Source organism: Buceros rhinoceros, unplaced genomic scaffold (assembly GCF_000710305.1).
Source record: "Buceros rhinoceros silvestris isolate BGI_N320 unplaced genomic scaffold, ASM71030v1 scaffold30301, whole genome shotgun sequence".
NCBI classification, from domain to species: Eukaryota; Metazoa; Chordata; class Aves; order Bucerotiformes; family Bucerotidae; genus Buceros; species Buceros rhinoceros.
Genome location: NW_010394135.1, coordinates 1 through 21,977, shown reverse-complemented (window position 1 = coordinate 21,977; position 21,977 = coordinate 1). Strand labels below are relative to the sequence as shown.

General features: G+C 38.0%; 1 protein-coding gene across 1 annotated transcript in view; it reads right to left on the bottom strand.

The window, feature by feature from the left end:
- Nucleotides 1-21,969, bottom strand: part of LOC104501353 (multidrug resistance protein 3-like) — a gene marked incomplete at its 5' end in the record, with an annotated part of 23,916 nt that extends 1,947 nt beyond the window's left edge. Inside the window, 13 exons of the mRNA XM_010145151.1 lie at nucleotides 909-1,115; nucleotides 3,100-3,297; nucleotides 4,436-4,592; nucleotides 4,855-4,995; nucleotides 5,959-6,059; nucleotides 9,713-9,916; nucleotides 10,773-10,856; nucleotides 13,619-13,696; nucleotides 15,234-15,338; nucleotides 17,107-17,253; nucleotides 18,138-18,290; nucleotides 19,476-19,655; nucleotides 21,943-21,969. Of these exons, the coding sequence (XP_010143453.1) occupies nucleotides 909-1,115; nucleotides 3,100-3,297; nucleotides 4,436-4,592; nucleotides 4,855-4,995; nucleotides 5,959-6,059; nucleotides 9,713-9,916; nucleotides 10,773-10,856; nucleotides 13,619-13,696; nucleotides 15,234-15,338; nucleotides 17,107-17,253; nucleotides 18,138-18,290; nucleotides 19,476-19,655; nucleotides 21,943-21,969 (1,782 nt within the window). The remainder of the gene's footprint in view (nucleotides 1-908; nucleotides 1,116-3,099; nucleotides 3,298-4,435; nucleotides 4,593-4,854; nucleotides 4,996-5,958; nucleotides 6,060-9,712; nucleotides 9,917-10,772; nucleotides 10,857-13,618; nucleotides 13,697-15,233; nucleotides 15,339-17,106; nucleotides 17,254-18,137; nucleotides 18,291-19,475; nucleotides 19,656-21,942) is intronic.
- Between the last annotated feature and the right edge of the window lie 8 nt (nucleotides 21,970-21,977).

The following is a 21,977-nucleotide window of genomic DNA, read 5'->3' as shown; positions in this document are numbered from 1 at the left end:
GGAAAACCCACAAACCTCCTAAGCCTGTGGGAATTTATTGACTAAGAAATATTTGTCCTAGCCTGTATTTTCCACAAAAGCAGGCTGAGAGGCAGGTGTTATCTTTGGCTGATTAGTTCAGACAGCAGGTAGGAAGAGCCTTTGCTTGCATTCACCTGCCTGCATCTGCTCAGTGGGACGTGAGGAGACCAACTTGAGATATTTTTTTTTTTACTAGCATAATTATTCACAAACCATGTAGAAAACCCGAAACAGCTTTTCCCTTCAAGGTGCTATTTGTTCTGCAGCAAAAAGATCCTCTGTACTGGAGACTTAGCTTGTCACATCAGGTGCAACCTGGAGGTAACAGGTATAAATAGAGAAAGGGAGAGAAGGAAGCAGGAACAGGATGGTGGGTTTTCTACTTGCTTTTCCAAGCCAACTTCGTGCATGACTTGACATGCCTGGCTAATGAGATGAAAAAAGGAGGGGGAGACCAGTGCTCCTCGGTCTGCCTTAACACTTTCCTGTTGCTTTCATTTAACTGAAGGGAAGAAGCCAGCTTCTTTTTCAGTGCTTTCTGAGTGTCTTGTTCCATGCTCTTCCATCCAGAATGACTTGTCTGAGTACTAATATCACCCAGGTTATGTTATTAACAGAGACATCTCCTGCAGAGATGATGACCCCTCCCATTCAGATATTTGCAGATTGAGCAAGTGCCTGCAGCCACTGTCACCTCCTAGCTCTCTGCTAGTCCTTTGGGTCTTCTGAGGGGGGAAAAACCCCCTAAAATTTCGATGTCTAATTCAGTAAGTCATGGAAATATAAATGCTTTTAACTGTCATTTACTTAGGAAAACATGAATAGGCACTATTTCCCTTCCCTTCCCCGCCCCGCCAGTTGCAAGCTGGAAATGAGACCTTAACTACCTTTGGTAGTGATTCAATGAAGGAATGAATGTTGGCTTCTTTTGCTGCACTGACAATCTCCTCGTGAGTCACCTCCCGACTGTTATCTCCATACGCGATGTTTTCGGCAATAGTGCAGTCAAACAGCATTGGTTCTTGGGAGACGATACCAATCTGAGCTCTCAGCCACTGGATGTTTAGTGTCTTTGCATTTTGGCCATCCAGGAGCTAAAAAATCAGAAATAATACACTTTAATCAGAGTATTTTATAGCTGGCTGGGTTTTATTTGTGTATTTTCTTTTATAGATTTAGTAACATTAAAGTCTTTAGCAGACAAGGCACTCAGGCCGTTTCATGCCTTGAGGCTGTTAACTTAGGCACTCATGCATGGCAGCAGTGATGGGGAAATGAGCGTTAAAGCCTAGTTATGTTTGCAATCAATACAGTAAGAGAAGATGCCACTATATACCTTGAAAAACTTCAGCTGTGTGAAGCCACTGTATTGTACCCCACTTGTTTATTACCCTAACTAAAAGGGCCAAGAGTGATGTACTTCCTCTGCCATCCTGGTATCAGTACTAGAGACATTTGGTACCACACTGGTGGCAGGAAAATCTGTTACAGAAACCAGTAGATTTATACCACAAAGTATTTCCACAGCCACTTCCCTTCCTAGCAGCTTTATCCAACCTCTATTAACACTAATCTATGAGTCCGATCTGTCTCTCAAATGACAGTAATGGGGGCCAGCAATGGACAGTAGTCCGTAATCCCATAACTGAATACTATCCTTGCACGTTAGTGAGAAAAAACTCCTCTGCCACCACTTGCTCATCTCAGAGGAGATACATGTGCAAAACTCTATATACCAGCACTTGAATTCCTCTTCTTCTACCACCGCACCTTATCTGGACATTAGCATCCATAATAGTAAGTTTAACTCTCTCCGTTATGCAGAGACTTATTTTGTCTAAAATAAAACATCAGTCCGTATTTCTGCTCTTTCCTCACGACTTCTACCTGAAGCAGAACTAATGAGCTGTGGACCAAATCACCACCTTGTGCAAGGGGGACATTGGACTCCTAGAGGCCAGATAATCTTTTCATTCTGTTTGTACAGCACCTGACATTGCAGAGAGCCCTAACCCAGGGCTTGGGTTCCTCAGTAGAGTGATCAACTGAAAAATAATAACAAGCTAAATGTTTCTATCTCTTCAAGAAATGTTGTATTTGTGTGCACATGATACTAGGAACCCCTTTGTAAGCGATAACTTGACTCGCCAGCTGTTTTCTGTGTGGGCTGATGAGATGAATCTGTCTTTTTATTCTCAGAATGCAATCAAAGCTGTTAAATGATTAAACACTGAATAAATATTTTTTCCAGCATCAGAAAAAGATTTTTTCACAGTTCAAGGTACTCTCTTATTAAGCATTTGAAAATAAATACACACTGCAGGGAGAAGAAGCCAAAAGGTCACTGCAGCGTCTCCATTTGTCAAGGAAGCTGGCTGTACTTCAGGCTGCAGTTCAACCTGAGCTACAGGTGACGGTTTTGCCTTTCACAGAGAGACAGGGCTGTAGTGGGAAGCAGATACCTGGGTTTGGGAAGTCTGGTGCTCACATTTTTCCCTGAATTAGGTAGGACCCAAATCCTCTGAACTGAAACCCTGACTATGGATGAAATATGAATGCGAGTGAAGAAATAGATTAAACGTGAGATCACTTCTTTTGGGCAGTACAAAATTGTCCTAGGACATCTATCTGCAGCCTCCGGATGTTTCAAGATTCAAGATTTTTTTCATCTTCCCTTCTAGTTCTTACATGCTAGGTGATGATGCAGTGAAGCTCAGTGGCTACCCTAAGCAGTGCTGCTGTTAAATTTCCAGTGGTTCATCCTTACTGTATTTAAGCTAGGTTCTGGTCAAGCTAATGTAGCAACTTCTCTCCATTGAATCTTGTTCTAGTAAATAGCACAGGAAATCCAGAAACTTCACTTGTCTTTTACTTTCCTATGATTGAATAAAAAACATTGACAATCCATGTGTTCCTGCTCTTAATTTTCAAAAATATTAAAAAAAAAATATTAGAAATATCGACAAAAGCAAACATGTAATAAGAATACTTAAAAGAAAGGCAAATAAATCTTCTTAATAAAACTGAGTAAGCATGTATCATGTACCTGCAACATGTACTCTGACAGGGAACACTTACCATTTCTCCGCTGAGAGGATCATAAAATCTCTCAAGCAGCTGAACAACAGTGCTCTTTCCACAGCCACTGCTACCGACCAGAGCCAGAGTTTGTCCTTTTTCCACGGTCATGTTCAAACCTTGGAGCACTTTGGCCTCTGGTCGAGTTGGGTAGTTAAATGCCACATCTTTGAATGTTATGTTTCCACCATATATTTTCTGATTGAAACAGTAAAGTGAGGACAATTTTTTAGGCTAATGTAACAGATCATAAAAGAGATTAGTGGGAGTTTTTCCAGAGGATCAGACTCCTTTTTTTTTTTTTTACCGAGAAGTTAATGTGCAGTGAGAAGCTATTGTAAAAACACAAACTCTTTCCTAAATAGTCTACTCTGCAGGCATACTTTAATTAAAATTCTGTTCTGCAAACACAAATTCTGGCAGATTTTCTTATACCATCTGTTAAACAAGATTACATTTTCAAAAGTAATAATAACTCTAGGGGGCTGACTTCTGTCTGCTTTGCAAGGATCTCATTCAGATTCTTGGCATGTTCTTTGCCGATTTTCTTTCATTCTTGTCCACAAAGATACTGAAAATCATCCACTATTTTTAATATGTGCACAGAATCAATCTTTCCAGTTAAAGAGCTTTTCTAATTAATTTACTATAAAACATAATATGACATTTGTAATATGGATATATGCCTACACAAGGAGAAATATAACTCATTTGAATGAGTACATATAAAATGTTAATATAGACATATGCAAATGATCCATCAACATAACAGCTCGAATGTATGATAATTCATAGGACTTTGCAGCTCTTTTCCTTTATTATGTACATTAGGTATACATAATAAACACAAGATTTGTACTATATATGTGATAGTTTTCTGGAATGTTCTGTCCTCTTTGGTATATGACAGGCCACATGCACCCATATGTTCACATACATTGTTGGTTACTAAAGTGTGCGACGATCTATAATGAACAACTTGCAAATAAGTAATGACTCAAAAATTTCTGTTTAAATATTAGAGGCTTAGTTATATGTTCAAGGCCCATGATCAGGTAGCTTCACTCAAGAAAGTCTTGAAGATCTATCTCTGCTGCATTAACCCTACTTCCACTGTCTCTAAAAGATGATTCACCAAGAGACAGGTGAGGTTTTGACAGGAGAAGACACAACGCAAAGCTTAATCCTAATTTGGTTGGATGACTCAGATGTGAATGGGCTCACACAGAGCTTGTTCACAGTAGCTATGATGTGGGTGGGAGAAAAAAAAAGAAAAACAGGCTTGAAATAAATCAGAGGAGTATGCAGTGTTGTACGTGACACTGTGCTCACTTACAGGCTTTGCTCCTGCCTCGCTGTAGCTATCTATGGGCGGTACTCGTTCAAACAGCAGGAACAAGTGGGCAGCTGACATCTTGGCTTTGGCATAGTCTGGAGTGAAAGAAGTGTTTTGTCCTAATGCCATTGCACCAAACACAATAGCTGAAAACACTCTAGAAAAGAGAAAAAGGAAAAAAATATATTGACATTGATGTGGCAAAGGCAAGAAAAGCTTTCACGGGCAGATTAGGGGCTTTGGATAAATATTAATAAGGCTGAGGTAGGGTAAAAGCAGACTACTGCAAATGCTGTGATTCTTTTCCTTACTGAGAAAATCCATACTTTCTAGGGAGGACAGTAGGTCTCTAAGCTTCCCTTCCTTGCCCACTTGTCTGGATTTATTAGAAAAGGATGTGTTGATGAGATGATACTCACAAAAGCACATCTTTAAACCGCATGTGTTCGTTTCTCACTAGATAGGCACCAAACCTGAAACACCCAGCGTAAGTAAAGTACATAATAGCTTGTGTAAAGGCAAAAGTAAATCCAAAGATATGTGCCTTCTTTACAGAATTTCTGTAACAGAAAAAACATATAATCACAATCATATTGTACATCTACTTGTAGCAATCGAGAATGTGAAGAGTATCCTATAATTCAAAAGAATCCACAAGTCCTCAGTATTTTGAAACAAAATAATATCCAGGTCTTTGTAAGATCCTAACATTATCATCATCATTCCTGCACACTTCAGTTTCCTCTCTGTCTGCAGAAACTGATGGGACTATTTGGATAGAAGAAATTGCTCTAAATATTTCAACCATGTACAATTTGTATTGTCTTCACTTCATACATTCACTAAAATTATTTTCAAAATTATAATAGTTGCAATTCAAAGTTTCAACTAACTGTCACATGAAGAAAATCATCAAGAACTTTAGAATTTCTACAAAGCAGAAGTGACTTCAATAGAACACATCTTTGTGCTTTATCTTACATTGAACTAAAGCAAGTGGCAATTTGTGAGGTTTCACATGGCCTGCAATAGTACTTCGATAAATAGAGCAGAGTGCACAAATACAGAAGCTGCTATGCAGGTTCAGCCTTCTAGTTCCTTCCTCATGAAAATCCCACTGATTTTTTAGGAATCTTACCTAAACATGCAAGTAAACACTGACTTTTCGTTTGGTAAACAATAGATTCCCTCAGAAGAAAGGGCTTGTGATTATAAGAATTAATAAAGGCTCAGATTTCCAGAATTAAAGCAGCGAAAAACAACAACATGGAAACTTTGCGGGGGTGGGGTGGGGGGGAGGAAGTAATTTAGAACATTACCTTTAGAGTATTACCTAAAATGTCAAGAACATTAGCTTGAAGGCAAAGATAATCTGTATTTTTTTATGTCAAAACTGAGCGTGGAATGAAAGCTTTTATGATGTGCCGCCAGAGCTAAATTATGATTCAGTTTATTGGTGTTAATTTAGTACATTTTTAAAAAGACTATTTCAGTAACTTTTTTAAAAAGAAGCATTCTTTTACCTATATAATGCTTGCAAACTTTGTCCGTACATAAGCTCAAATTTTCTTTCCTGAGTCAAAGTAACAACAGTTCGAATATTTTCAATGGCTTCTGAAGCAATCTGTATTGGAGAGCAGATATGAATCATCAGAAAAACAAGATTATACGGAGATTTTTAAACACAATCTGCTAAATAGAATAATTGCAGTAGAATTATGTCTGCAAAGTGTGGCTGCAACATTTGTAGATATGCTGCTGTTAAATACATCCAGTTAATGTGAATTTGAGCAGTGAAGCTGAGCACACATTTTAGCACAGGCCAGCAATAGGACTTTATTTTCCAGTGGGCTTTTGTCACCTGTCATGAGGATGACACCATGCAGCTGTCATCGCCGCAGGAGCCCCGTCAGGATAAACTGAACAAGCCTACATCACTTGCAAATGCATTTGGAACTGCAGGGTAAACATATGTCAACATTTCAAAAGGCAGCTAGTGATTTTGAGCTGACCCATAAAGAAATTATCTTTCTCAGGACACATTCTCAGCATTTTTCAAAAACCAGGAGTCTTTAAAAATTCCTAAAGGAGAAATTCAACCTCCCCATGCCATTTAAAACTCCTAAAGGAGAAAATCAAAACCACTGGCCATTCCTAAAAACATAGAGTCAGATTTTCCTGGCCCATATGGCAGCTTGGCATCTAATTCCTTTTAATTTCATATCTTTGAAAATCTCTGGATTTTGCAACAGAAAAAAAATAGTGGAAGTTTTTCAAAATGATTAATGATGCTAGGTACCCAGACTTGATTGAAAATTAACAGAACTCATGCTTTAGTTTTCTTAATGCTCCCCAAATATTAAGGGAATTTACTTGTATTTAATTAATATCATTAGCGTTTTTTTTAATAGTAACAGTTGATTTATCCTTGGTCAAGAATACAGCAAATCAAAACTCAAAATGTAAAGCATCTTGAAAAGTGATTTTGTAAAGTATCTTCATGGAGGATTATATTTATTCCAGCTCATAACTTAGTTCCAATGTACTCATTTTGTGCAAAAAGAAAATTAAAAGTTATCCGATGTCTAGAAAGTCACCTACGACCTGGGAGTCAGCCTCAATTCTTTCTCATGTGTTGACACCCATGTGTCACCCATTTGTGAGATTTGTGGCATCCCACTGCCTTCACAGAAGTCCCCTCATAGTGTCTGGACTGTTCCAAACCGTGTGCTCACGGATTATACCAGGAGCTAACTGACTCCCCTAAACGAGCATATGACGAATTCTGCTGCTCATAAGGAAGGCATGAAATACATTTACTCTCTTCTAGCTATGCTGTTTCTGCACTACCTTTCAATGACAGTGTTCATTTTTATCTCTCATGTGAAGATGGCATTTCTCCCCAGGCAGCTTTCCAGGAAGAAGCCCTCTTTAAAAGAGAAGAATAGATTTTTACCTAGAGCTGAAAATATATGCTTGGGACTCATTTTCCTTCAGCTTTGCTTGATATGTTGATAGTGAAACATACTGCTGAATTGCTATGGAAATACCCATGTTTTAAATTTACCAGAAACTGGGGAATCTATGAAAAATTGCTTTGATTAACATAGTCTGCTAAAACCAGGTCATTGTCTAACAACCATTTAACTGTTCTTTCAAATAGTCTCCAAGGAAGTTGGCATGGGTAATGCTAAACAGCGGTAAACAACTTGACTACGAGGTAACTTTAAAATATTTCAGTGAAAGGCTCAACAAGATTACTTGTTTGGCAAAACTTTTTGACTAATTAGTGACAGTATTTTGCACTTTTTCTTGATTACCCTATCATGTAAAGAAGAACAGGTTTCTTCTTTCTTTCCACATGTACGTTCTTTTAAAAATAAATCCCTTTTAACTTCTTATTTTAACGTGTAACAAAACTCCTCTAGGCTTGTGAATCATCAGCCTTTACCGTAAGTGTAGAAAGCAGCTCGGAAGCACACATGACTCTCAGCCTTCAACTCAGCAAGAAAAAGGAAGAAGCACAGTAAATGTAAGCTGATGAGAGCTAACCTCCAGAAACTTAACTATACCCATGCATTTGGCAGCCCCTTCTTCCTACAACGTTACTTACGCATAATAAGTAGGATAAAAGCCTAGGCACTCTACAAATAAACAGGACAGACTAAGTACTGTGAGGCATAAGATAGCGAAATAATTAAATAACATGGAAAACCTAACATAACTGCACATAAATATTATCTGGCTCCCCTACAAAGATAAACATCATGTTTTCTTTATGTCTGTATTACTGATAAGAACAGTTTGACAGACAGGTGAAGTGAAATTGTTCTCTGCAGAGTGAATTTAAATATGCTTTAAGGCTGAGAAGCTTTACAGCTGTCTCACTAACAACCTTTAATGAATTAAAGCTCTAATGAATTACAAGCAAGATGTTTTGGACCATTTCTTTGTTCTTCTAACTGCCAACCTGTAGCCTCGCAGAGGTTTCCAAGTTTGAGTCCTGGTCCTTGCATCACCCCCTCTCTTGCCTTTTCCCAGCCAGTTATCAGCCGAGGCTGATATGTACGATTGCACTGGATACTTATTTCAATATTGTTGAAAGTCTTTGTTAAATTCAGGTTGCATTGTAGGCCTCAGCTGAAAGCTGTTGTAGAATTTGTGATAAACAAAAGATGAGTTAATTCCCTTGAACTCTCTTGAATATTTGTTACATTTTTACTGGGACAAAGAGAATACTCATTTGTGTGTGTCAGGAAACAACATTCTGTAACTGCCTTGCGATTTGACCAGACAGTGAATCATTGCTACGTAGATTTATACCAAAATGCCTGGCAGGCAAAACCAAGAGGAATTTCCTTTCTTTTTGTTTTAGTGAGAAAAGGGCTAGCAATAAACAGCCAAAACATTTTCTAATCAGCCCGCAAGCACAGAAGTGCTTCTGAGAAACTTCCCTAGTTTAGATCATGAAAAGAGAGAGTAAGATTTGCTGTGCCCAGACTCCTCTGCACTGACCAAGGTATAATGGGAGGGAGGGAAAGGGCAGAAGAGAAGATCACGCAGGTGCTGTGCTGCTTGGGATGTGTCAAAATTCCAGTCCCCACAAATCACGGTCTCTCCTGAGATGGCACGTCTCGGGAAGTAAAAAGCAGTCCTTCTCAAAGTCATGAAATGAAGTAGCACCCTCCTCCTTTGCTGCCACACTCACATTTTCCTTTGAAGCAGATTCCCAGGCTTCTGCTTCCCAGCTGAGAGGGAAAGGAATGAAAAGCAGAGCAAGGGATTGCAGGGCATGGTCATCTACAATGTCACTGCGATGTTTTTGTGCATCCTTGTTACTGGTGGTTCCTATGCTGTGCCTTTTTATACTAAGCCCACAGACAACTAACTGCATGGGGAGAGAAAGTGTGTGACAGGTAGAAGGGAGGGGCTCTGAAAAGAAGTAAGCTGAAAAGAAATGAAGAAAAGGAAATAAAGCAGAGTGCTGTGAAAGAATAGGGAACCCAAATGCAAACTTGGGACCAGCGTTAGGGACCCAGGGTTTGTAAAATGCTTCATAGGCTCTGAATGTTACAAACTGCTTGAGAACATAAATTAATAACTCACGTTTTCAATTTTCAGCTTCATATCTGCTTTATTACCATTTTGTCAGAACAACACAACAATGCAGAATTCCACTTTTTTTGAGGAGTATATTCTTGATCCATCATCAATGTCCCTGTTAAGCAACACTGCATAGTACAACATAAAAACAGATTAAAATGTCACCAAACTCACCTTTCCTGAGATTTCCAGTTCCTTTTTATGTTTTTTTGCATGTCCAGCAAGCATCTTCATTTGAATCATTCCTGTTACAGCAATAATTGGCACAAAGACTAAAAGCAGAAGAGTCAGCTGCCAGCCATGGATCAACGACAAAACAATCCCAGTTCCAAGGTTAGCTACATTTTGAGCAATTAGTGCCAGTCTGGAACCTGTTGCCTGGAAAAGAATGAAACCATTGTAAACTACTCCTTTTTATTTGAAAATTGGACAGGAAGTATTTGTTACCTAGACAATTGGGATTTATTCACCAGAGGATATTGGAAAGTGCTTAATTTGGTCTGAGTATTCTGCAGAACTGGATGCGTTATCTTTTGAAAAAACATTCTGTTGTACAGATCGTTCCCTCTGTACCTTATCTAGTTTCCCCACTCTGTTTCCATCTATTTACTGAGACTTACAGTCCTTGTTTTCAGGATTTGCCCGAGAAAACACAATGACAATTCATACATCTCATATTTTTTATACGTAGAACCACAACTTCAAACTTGCCAGGTCTCCTGAAGCGTGACGTTTCCTAACCTGGAGTCTAACATGACCAATTTTTCTCTCTGATCACTTTTAACTTCAAGCATGTGAACAAACACAGTGCTGCCAGGAGAGCAATCCTCATTTTGAGGCATACACTTAAGCATTTTGTCAATATTTGTAACACTTAGCATGGAAACACAATGCTGTTTAGACATATAAGCAGGCTGGATAAATAACTTTAAATGGACTCCTTGGATGACTCATTTATACTAGTGATAACAGTACTGAACATTATTACGACCTAAAGGCAAAGATAAGACATTCATAAAATATGTATCTTCTCTATTGTTATGATATTACTTCTTTGTGTGACATAAAAATAAATATTATTTAATAAATAATCTTAAATAAATAATGTTTTATTATTTAGAACTAATAACAACTTCCAGCTGACTGTGAGTCCAGGATTTCTACCTATTAAATCCACTCTGTAACTAACTCCATACTAAACCAGATATGAAAAATGACAATGCTTGTTACTTACTCCTTTCACTTGTGAGGCATCATTAGCAAGTCTTGTAATTAATGCTCCAGTGCTATTTTTGGGGTCATCAAACCAGCTGATCTCCTACAACATGAGTTGTTATAATTTGAAAAGCTTTAGTCTGCACATCATGTAGTTATGCTACACAAGAGAACTTAATCACTTCAGACGTTACAACGGGATGGCACTCGCGATATGGTGTTCCTTAAGTGTAGCAATAAAAACATAAAGTTTAATAAAGATACGGAAACACCCCCCCACGGCCCCCAAATTCTATTAGCAATCTGTATACCCTTTTTGTGATTGCACAAACATCACATTATTTCATATTAAATGTAGTTTTACAAGAGATTTTTGCTTGTGAATTTAACATGATTTTGGTGGTCAGATGCTTACTAAATAGCAATACCAAGGAATGTGCGATTTAGGGACAATTACTTGGATACAAGAACTACCAGCTAAACAGTATACTTTCTCCTGTTATAAAGCTAAAAATACATCTTAATTCTGTCAGTTACAAGTGCTGTGAAATCTGTAAGCCTGCTGTGAAGCGTTTCAAAATTCTGAGTGTTGCTGTAAAATTTCTGTGGTGCCTGCGAAAACATATATAAAATGATATGCAGTGCTGGGAGATTACTCAAGACTTCCTGTCCTTCATCTGGAAGACACTATTTGCAGGGAAAAAAAAATCTTGTCAATCATATATACATTTGTATCTCATTAGCAATTCAGATTAATTGGTCAGAGGGATCGGCAACTCTAAAGCACTTATTTGAAAACTAAAATGTCTGAATGAAATGTGAAATATTTGTCTTATTTGCCAGGAACTAAGAAGAAAATATTCACTCTACCTTTCTTCCAGATTTGCCAAATATCAAAACCAGAAGATCATTATCATGAAACAATGTAAGTATTTGTGTTACTTCATGCATACACAATTCCTAGTAACAGTGAAGTATTCTTCTGTAATCACTGTTTATAAATTTGCTGTAAGAGCTTTTAAATTTCCTACCATTAGTGTATAAATGCATAACAATCAACAAACATGCTACATTTTGATTTCTTGAGGTTTTATGGTGGGTGAGGAATTACTTTTAAGTGCAGTGAAGTACTGTATTCTTAAATACAGTAAGAAAAAATGTTGTGAAACAAGTTTCAATCTGGCTGTAGGCTCACAGAGCCGAATGGCTGCTTTGGCGTGGCATGATATGGAAGAATGTGCCACGTGTGTTGGTGCTAATACACAAAACTTTCCCAGATCCACTGCTGTAGTGCCTGATGCTTGAACACAAAGCCTGCCAGGTGAACGCTATTTTCACACCGGTGTGAGAAAAATTAATATAGTGACATTACTTGACTCCTCAGACCACAAAAACCTCTCTGTTCAGCATGATATTAGAGACCTCGCTTTCCCCCTAGGCTGGTCAGAAAAAACTCTTAGGACTTAATTTCAAGAGGTGACCTATAATCCCTTCCCAGGCAAATCAGAAAGAAAGTTCATCTCAGCCTCCAGTGAAAGGGGAGTTGATGCAGCTCACATTGGCTCTGGGAATTTCACAAGGAGGGAATGATCCTCTGTGGAGACCAGGAAAACTTCACTCAGCTGTATGGGCTGAAGAAGTGGTGGGGTAGAGCCTGTTTGAAAACATCCTCTTTGGTCCTGGGTTACCGATGTATCAGACTCGTGTGGTTGGAATAGACCAGTGGCTGTAGTGAGTGAAAGGTGAGGGAGTCATGCATCTAGTCTCACATTGCTCTGCATTCTACTACCTGGAGGATCACATGCACACCTACAGCTGTGTTGGCTGGGAGTAAAATTCAATAGAAATTCAGATAAGGACAGAGTTGGTGTTCTGAATTGCTCAAGATAGATACTGAATACTGACATTTCCTTGAAATGGTTAATTAAAAAAAGAATTTGGTAGGAAATCAACAAAAGGGTAGGAGTGGCAGCAAAAGAGGCAAAAATACCTGAGTTAGTTACAGGTATGCTGAAATATGAACTGGAAATGCTGGCAAGCCTGCAGGGCAGGTACCAGTGCAGGCTGTGCATCCCAGGTAGGGTTTACCAGTTATGCTGGTATATTACACATGCTTCGGCGGAGCAGAGAAGCTGAGCAGCTTGCCACTGCACCAGCTCTAGGAAGCAGCTAATGCCAACCATCAAATGATGGAGATAAGGCTGGTTATGTGTGCACTTAGGATCCTTGCCATCCTCCTCACTGCTTAACAACTAAAGGCTGTTGTGCTTTGGATTTCAACCTGGTAATTTTAAAAAGCTTTCACTCTGTTGCTGAATGTACTTCTACTGCTAGCAGAGCCCTGTTCCTACCCCTAACCCCTACTGTGGCTGTCTTCAGCTCTGTGCCTGCTATGCAGGAGCAGCCAACAGTTTAGTAAGTGCAGCCAGTCACATATCCAGGTCCTATAGCCTTCACTAGTACTTATTTGTGGATCCTAGCCTACACACGGACCGTGAAGGCTGCTCTGAATTTCAGATTCTGTCTGTTACGGTACAGTCTGCTTTCTCTGGTCCTCAGTCCAAAGGTGCTTTGATTTTATTAAATAAGCTAAATAAACAGTACCATTACCTTTGCGGTTTCTTGCACTTGACCTATAGTTTATATCAATAAAAAGGTTTTAAAACCATTTTAAATACCTACCCGTCCCTGTTCGGAACATTTAGTCCAGTCAGTTTCCAAACAAAGCTAAAGAAATCATTGTGGTATCTGGTATCTTTATGGATATGATTGCAGTGTGACTACTTAAACAAGCACAAAGACGATTTATGGCATGTAAACAAGCATTTCTGAAGCTCCAGAAAGCTACACATATAATGATTTTACCTGTCTCAGGATTGCTCTAAATGCCATGGATCGAAGCCTCATTGTAAGGATTTCTCCAGCTTTGCCAAATGTGAAACCCTGTTTGAGGGGAAAAAAAGCTTTTTTATTACCCCGTCGCAGTTTTTGTCTTTTTCAGATAAATAGTTAAGTGACTACCTGCATGTAATATGAAAAAGAACAACACTAAGTAAAAAACATTCTAGCTGTAATCAAGATAATACGAATTTTTAGAAGCCAAATTTAGCACCTGTAAGCATAAAGAATGAGACATTGTTTTGTAAGAAACAAGTGTATACCATGCAATAGTCTTTAGGACATACCAAACAGTGTTTTAATTGCAGGAATTTTTCATCACACCTGACCTCAAGTGGAAACTGGTCTCTTCAAGGTAACAGGCTCGGTGCTATCACAAGTAGACCCTGTATTTGTTTTAGACACCGTACAAATGCCAGGAATTTCCCCCTCTCCCTCTGAGCTGTAGTGTTACTGGCTATTTTCTAGAGGAAGCCTCTGAACCTGCACATATACTCACTGACTACAACTCAGCATGCACAGAGATGTACTGGTGAACCTGTCACTCCTAGGCCAGAGGCATGCAGGGGCAGACTACGCAGGAGTGAGATGAGGAAGACAGGCAGACACATTTGGGTGGCGAAATATCCACAGCAGCTGTATCACCAACTTATTTTCTTTATGATGTAGATCTAAGAAGTTCTGCCTGAAGAGAGGGCAAGGGCTGGAGTTCGTCTCAGAAAGGGCACCCTGTTGTCTCAGGGCCATCAGGCAGAAGGTAGCAAGGTGGTGTTCAGAGGTCTACAGATGACGAGGCAAGGCCAACACAAGTAGCTGAGCACTAACGAAAGGGATCTGTGTGTGTAAATTAGATGCGCATCAAATCACATAACAAATGAACCGGTTAATATATGAAGTTGGCAGCACAATAGACATAATTCCAAGCATTGACCAATACACAAGCCCATGTGAAGAATTATCAGTACACAGAAATTCAAACAGTTTCAGACAATGTGGTCAAAACTATTTGGTCCTGTACAAACAGAAGGATGCATCCCATGGACTGAAGAGGTGATCTGAAATATTCCTTAACTTTCATTGTATGGAACTATGAATAATCTTAAATTAAGCATATGATGTGGTCTTTCTCAGTTACTCTTGGTGTGTTTTCTTGGAAATCCAAGAGGCTGAGTTCCTGTAGGAACACACAGAATAGTTTCAGTGCAACCAGATCAGATACTGATAGGAGCGTGTACTGCACAGAGCTCAGAGCAGGTGTTGAGGCAACAATTTATTCAAGACAGAAAATTCCAAATGTGATTCAAACCTGTTCTGCCAGTGTTCCTATCAGTACTATCAATACTGGGTTTTCCTACATGGGCTGCGGTATCGCCTGGGACTTACACTCAAAGGCTTCTTTGCTGGGGAGATAGGGGACAGCTTATAACACAGAGAATATTTGAAACCTCTTACTATATTCTGAACCTATCTGATAATGGAAGTTTTTCTTGTGTACTACTTAACACTAGAGGTGCTGAGAATTTAGCACAGCTGAGACATAGTGCCTCAAATACCACGAACAACTGCAGTAACAAAAACTTACCTGAAGAAAAAAGGTGAGAAAAGAAATTAGCCCAAAACCTAAGAACAACAGTGCATACACGCTGTTTGTCTCTCTGATGGCAGCCTCTCCTTTTTCTACAAACATCTAAGAGAAAATTTTGAAAATTAATTTACTTACAGTGCATACATTTCCCCTGTTACATAAATGCTATATGCATTGCATACACCTAAAGTGATAACAAGTCCATTTCGTGTTAATCTAAGTTGGTTTTTCTTTTTCTTTGAAGATATTCAAGCTGAATTAATTTTATATGTCTTGTGAATGAAGGCTTCATTGGTATTTTTGCAGGATAAAACTAGTAACACGTCAGTGAACAACCTACAACAATAAATTATTGCCATTTACACCTGCAATAATGGTGCATTATTCTAGAATAGCATTTTTGGAGTCACTGGCTGAAGATTATTGCATGTTAAACAATGACTAGTTAGTGAGAAAGAGGTATGGAAACTGTTCTTTATATAAGGAGTTAAATTTTACAGACCCATTTTTTGTAGGCTAAGACTCAGTGATAAGCAGACTTCTATTGTTTTTTTTCTACATGGTAACAAAAATACTTATATTGTATAGAGAGTTTGGTTTGTTATGGAAATAGTTTTCCATTTAAAGCTTCCATGCACTTAATTATCTCAACAGTAGATAAATGCATGTTAAAGATGTAGTATCTTTAAACCATCATCATACTTTTATATATGGTAAAAAGATTAAAGTTCTCGAAGCAAGGAGATCATATAGTTTTGGTTTCACCAAGTTCACAGAGCTGTAAAGCTAGTACTCGAGTTTGGATAACGCAAATATGTTCTGTAAGGTTTGATGTCTTCAAGGTCTCTCTGTCTTTTAAATGGATCTTTGAGGATGTTAGATATAGTTTGTTGTTGCATTCCGTTTGCATATTTTGGTTGTTGAGTGTCGTTATGTCTTTTTAGTTTTTTTAATGAAATCTAATTTGCCTTACTAAAATTTTATCTGTTGTTTGCTTGAAGTGACTCCCATTTCCCTTGTTTTATACCTTGGTCCATAGCAATAAAATTTACAATGCAATTATTTAAATTTTCTAATATTGATTTGTTATAAATTCTATCACACCTGAAAATATTTTTAAAATATTTTAGAGTAAATTGAGTATAACACCAACATAATATTCTTTTCAGTTCTTCTAGTTCTTTGGAAGGTACAAGTACAAAAAATTTAAGATAGGCTATTTCAGTGTCTTTCATGGCATATACTACAGCCTGACAGGCTGTAAAAAATGCTCCAGTAAATGCAGATCTTGCTGTTTTCATTTTTTCTTTTTCATTGTTTAAAAAGCATGAGAAAACAAGACTGAGAGCCTCACCCCAAAACAGTCAAAATGTGAACCTGAGGTTCAGCTTCCAGGGCAGTATTTGTTTCTAGGCTGATTCAGATTCCTGTAGCAGACAGATAATTTAATCTTTCTCTTCCACAACTGATACAAGCGACACAGCCATATATTTTTTCTTGGTATGGCATGTGAGTGCCACATGGGTATATAATGACACGTACTTGTACTTCCACACTCATTTTTTCTCTCTCCTGCACTGTCAAAACCACAATATCTTGCACTGTATCAATATTAATACCTTTCCAACAAAGTAGTGTGTTCTGACAGCAGAATGCTGGAAAATTGCCAGTGGTACAAATAAAGTGTCGCTTGCTTGAGAATGTAACTTCATTTTCTAACACTGCAAATGCAGGTTTACAAAATTGTTTTTGTAATGAAAAGTCAACTCAGAAGTGTTATCTCAAACTTAGTTTATCATACAGGTTAATTAGGAAACAGTAACAAAAGGTAAAGCATACAATGAAGACTTTTAGTTTGTTTTATACTCACCCCTACAACGTCTGAAATGATGACTGAAAATATGGGTTGCAAGGCCCCATTGATAACTGCGGATAAAGTTCCAATAACAAAGTACGGCCATTCAGTTTTATTCAACTCCATAATTTTAAAAAATGAAACTGGGGGTACACTTTTATCCTAAAAGAAAAGGATTCTATCAGGATAAACATAATACATTAAAGGAGGAATATGAGGGATGCGAATATTCTTTGTAATATGCTCCTTCTCCCATATTCCATGCTGTGAAACCTCAAACTAACTGATCTTTAAAAAACCATATTAATTAACTGCAGAAATTCTTACTGTTATTCAGTATCTGACATCAATAGCATAAAAGGAAGAGGAAAAGAGCAATGAATGCTATATAATATGATATATATATATATCCCATTTCTTCCGACAATAACAATTTGGGTATTTTCCTGAAAGTATTAGTCTCAAATTCCACTTACCCTTCATGGCACTATCCAGAAACAGAAACTGTGAATTTAAACCACTTTCTGCATTTGGTGCTATTGGATGTGAAAAAAATTGCTCCTTACTCATTGCTATATGTTCTTTTGCAGGTCATTACTCAGCTCGATAATTATATCTTAATTTTCAGTAATTTAATTGTTGGCACAGACATTTTAGATAATAGATAGCAAACCACTTAGATAAAAATAATTACTATTTCCTGTTCAGAGTGTGTTGTTTCAGCTATACGAATAACTACTTGGTTTTGGTTTTGTTCTATAAGTAAATTCATTAATTTGCTACTTAGGCTATTACCATACTTAGGTAATTTTCTTCCGTAATATTACTCAAATAAACTATTCCAAATATCACAACAAAAAAAGAATTTTAGCTTCAGAAAGATTATTTCCGTAGAATTCTTGTGTGATTTTGTCAGTTTATGAGTCTTCCACCATAACCACGTAGGCTGCTTTCACAGATTCTGTTAAAAAGTTACTCTCTCTTGAGCAGGATCATGTTTCTTTCTTATCCCATTAGTTTCGAAAAACACATGCAGACACACTCACAGGCTCAGCAGCTTCTATATCAGGGTCATCGTTCTGTGTTCTGAACCTTCTTGTGCTGTTTCGAGTGGATTGTCTTTTCTGTCCAGTCAGTATTGTTCCCCGCGGTGCCTCCTCTGAGACAGCTGGTGCATTACCTTCTTCCTGTAACTGATCCTCAGTTCCTGATGCCTGAAATGAAACAATGTGATGCTAAAAATTGTTTATGGACCTATTATCCTGTACTTTCAAACGATGATCAATTCTAGGTAACAACAACAACAACAACCACCATTTCTGTTAAGTACATGCAGTATCAATAAGAACTGAGTGATGTAACAAAGCCAAAGTAAGTACTGAAGTTTCATTAAATTCTCTCTATATTCAGTGAAAAACTTGCCAATACACTAACATTTTCAAAGTGAAGCAAAACTGAGGAGATTTAGCCAGAGATATTTTTTTTTCGTAATTTTTTTGTCAAGTTAAACTGTTCTGAAAACATTCAGGAGAGCTAAGTGAAGAAACCCACTGGAAAACATCTTTAAAATGCAAAAATTATATCGAAGGGCCTTAACATAAAAGAAAATCAGAAAGTTGACAAAAAGGGACTTTGAACATGAGGAGGGAGCCATGAAGAATAGCAGCAAGACTTCCAGCTGCTTCAAAGTTAAGGCCTGAGAGAAACTATTGGAGTAGTTCAGGAGACAGCTTGAGAGCTAATAAAAACATTGAAGAGAGCCCCACATCTGAACGACAAAACTTCAGGAGCCTGGGTCACTAAGATGATGGTGATTTGCAAAAGTACTTGTGTAGAAGAGTTTGAATTTTCACAGTGAGGGTGGGAGGCACTGGAGCAGGTGGCCTGAGGAGGATGTGGAAACTCCATCCCTGGAGGTATTCCAAACTCAGCAGGACACAGCCTTGAGCAACCCACTCTGACCCACTCAGAGTCAGCTCTGTGTTCAGCATGGGTTGGACTAGATGAGCCACCAAGGTCCCCTCCAACTTCAGTTATTTTATATTTCTAGGAGGTAGAAAAGTAGTCTGAGAATTGCTCAGTTCCAGAACTTCGTTTTTGCCACAATCTTAATTTTAACTTCTCACATACATACTTCATTTTTAGTGTCATACTTTGAAAGAAACTTCTTTGTTTTAGAATTCCTGTAATTCACAACTCTGAATTAAACTTGCACATTTACGTGATGTGAAGGTTTCTTAAAGTGAAGTTTAGCACTCTTCAGGGAAGCTTTTTCCTCCCTAGAGTTTCTCTACTGAGAAAACACTGCAAAGGTGGAGGTACCTTTGGGAGCAATTCAGTCAGTTAACTTAATAGCACACATTATGATAAAAGCTATGAAAAACTGTTTGTGAAAAAGCTACCTGCATATTAACAAGCTTGTAGTAAATTCCCTTCTGTTCTATTAATTCATTGTGAGTCCCTTGTTCTGCAATGACACCATTTGCAAACGCAGCTATAAGATCCGCATTTCGAACCGTTGACAAACGATGAGCAATAACAAGCGTAGTCCGTCCTTTTCTGACCTGAAAGAGCATAACAATAGCCCCACATTAGCATTGTCAGGCACATATGATACTTCCGCTCTTCATGTTAGAGTTGAACAAAATATTTTAACATTTTCTTTGGAAATGGTGTTCCAGTAAAGATCAAAATTGTCAAGTGAGAAATATTGAATTTCACAATATTTTTCTGTTCCTCCAAGGTAAACTAAAGCAAAAGTGTAACTTAAATCAAATACTTCAAGACATATTTTATTTGAACATATTAATTAAGGTACTCTGTGGTTTTTTAAATATTGTACTACTACTTTCTAAACACAAACATCTTCTTTTTTGGAAACTCCTTCAATGTCCTACCAGGTTATGTATCCAATTTTCACTGAAAAAAGACTACTGTTAAGAAAGCCAGTGACAATTCTATTTCAGAGCACTTAATAAATATTAGAAATTAATCACTTAGCAGTCTTTCTTGCTCAAAATTATGCGCATGACTTAGCTGAAAGTATTTCTAAAATTGTACTCGAAATCGTACTTCTATTATCCATGTTGCTTTTCCATCTTATTAATGACTCATGAATAATAAAATAAATCCTCTAAACACGTAGTTAGACAGGACAGAGATATTTTTATAGGCACATTATGGTAGTATCTGCTGAGGTATATGGATGTTAATGTCTAATGACCCAAACAATGAATCCAAACTTCATATAATTCAGTTTAAAAACAGTTTGAATAATGGCTTAGGAAGTGTTTTACAATTAGGAAATAAAGGAGAAAACTGTAATGTGTGGAATATTCTCAATGAATTTCCAGCTAAACCTGATATCATAATATTGTCACATGTTTTTAAGAACTGGAAATGACAGCTCTTTGAACCATCCATAAGAAACTGCAGGTTTTTTCTTGGTAGTCTGAAAGTTTCACTATGTCTTGAGTGATCTTGAAAAGTCAAAATCACATCAAAATGTAGAAGAAAATCAAGTCAACGTCCTTCATTATAAGAGGCAGAACACCCCATCCACATAAAAAGTAAACAGAAGTTCAGCAGAGGTTTGGTGAAGCCTGCAGGAAAAGGAGGTCTGCTCTAGATCTGATGTAAACCTTTACATGCTCAGCACAGTGATGAAGGCAAGACGTAGGCAAGAGGTGGAAAAATGAATGCTTGGCATGCAACAGCTTAGCTTTGTCTTGCTGAACATCAGCAATCTCAGGGCCAGTCTAGTCTGAGCAAACCTTTCTAACATACTCTGCCAGAAACATCAACAGGGAGATTCATCTCACCATACAACGTATTTTAAAGATGGGGGGAGGGGTGGTGGGGTGGGGGAGCTGAGAGGCTAAGTAACTTATGTAAACAAATATGTGTCAGTCAACACTTCTCTGCCCTCCTGTCTCTGCAATTCACTTTATAGTGTATGAGTTGGGGGAAAGATCCCTGAGTGTGCCAGCTAGCATAGCTTCACAGAGTAGTGTGAGTTACCAGTTACTGGGACCAGTGAACAGAGAGTTTAACTAAATTAGGAACTAAAATATCTTTGAAGAGAACGTAGATTCTGTTGTCTGATTATTTCAGACACAATGCTGCACAGCGGGTAACATAATGTGCGTCTGAGGAAGAATAGCATATGGAGTCAAAATGCTGTCTAAATATATTGTTAGATAAACTGTGATCATTGCTGGAAATATTTATGCAATGGTGGGAATTTGTGTTTGCACAGAGTATAAGCATAGACGCATAGTGAGAGCGAAAAAACAATGAATATGATTGATTCAGCCTGAGGAATAGACGGAACTGTTTTGAAAATGGTTCATACACTTCATTAGAAAGAAGACAACAAGAAGTTCAGGGCTGTATATCTTTTTCAGTTGTCTAGGTGGTTTAGAATTTATATCTAGATGGTAGTCAACATGTAACGGCTACTTGTGAAGACAGGCCTGAGTTGGTTTTGTATCACTTTGCTGTGTGTTAATAAGAACATAGCCCACATGGATCATCAAAGCTGTGCTGAACTCTCCACTGCTCCAAAGTCTAAAGCTTGTTTGGGAAAGTCTACTGCTGTTCAGTCCCAAATTAACTGAATTCCATGGGCCTTTCCCATCAATGGGAAGTCTCGCTGGCCTGACAGAGCTAGTGATGGCAAATTTCAAAATAGATTTTTAATGTATTTATTTTTTAAAGCATCTCACTATTCATCTCCATTTAGAATTCCCAGTCGTTGTTTGAACAGACTACTTACCGAATTCAAACTTACCCTAGAATTTTTAGGGGTCTTTCTTTCCTGCACTCTTTGAACAGATAAGCAGTACTGACCTTGTCCAGTGCTGCCTGCACAACTGATTCACTCT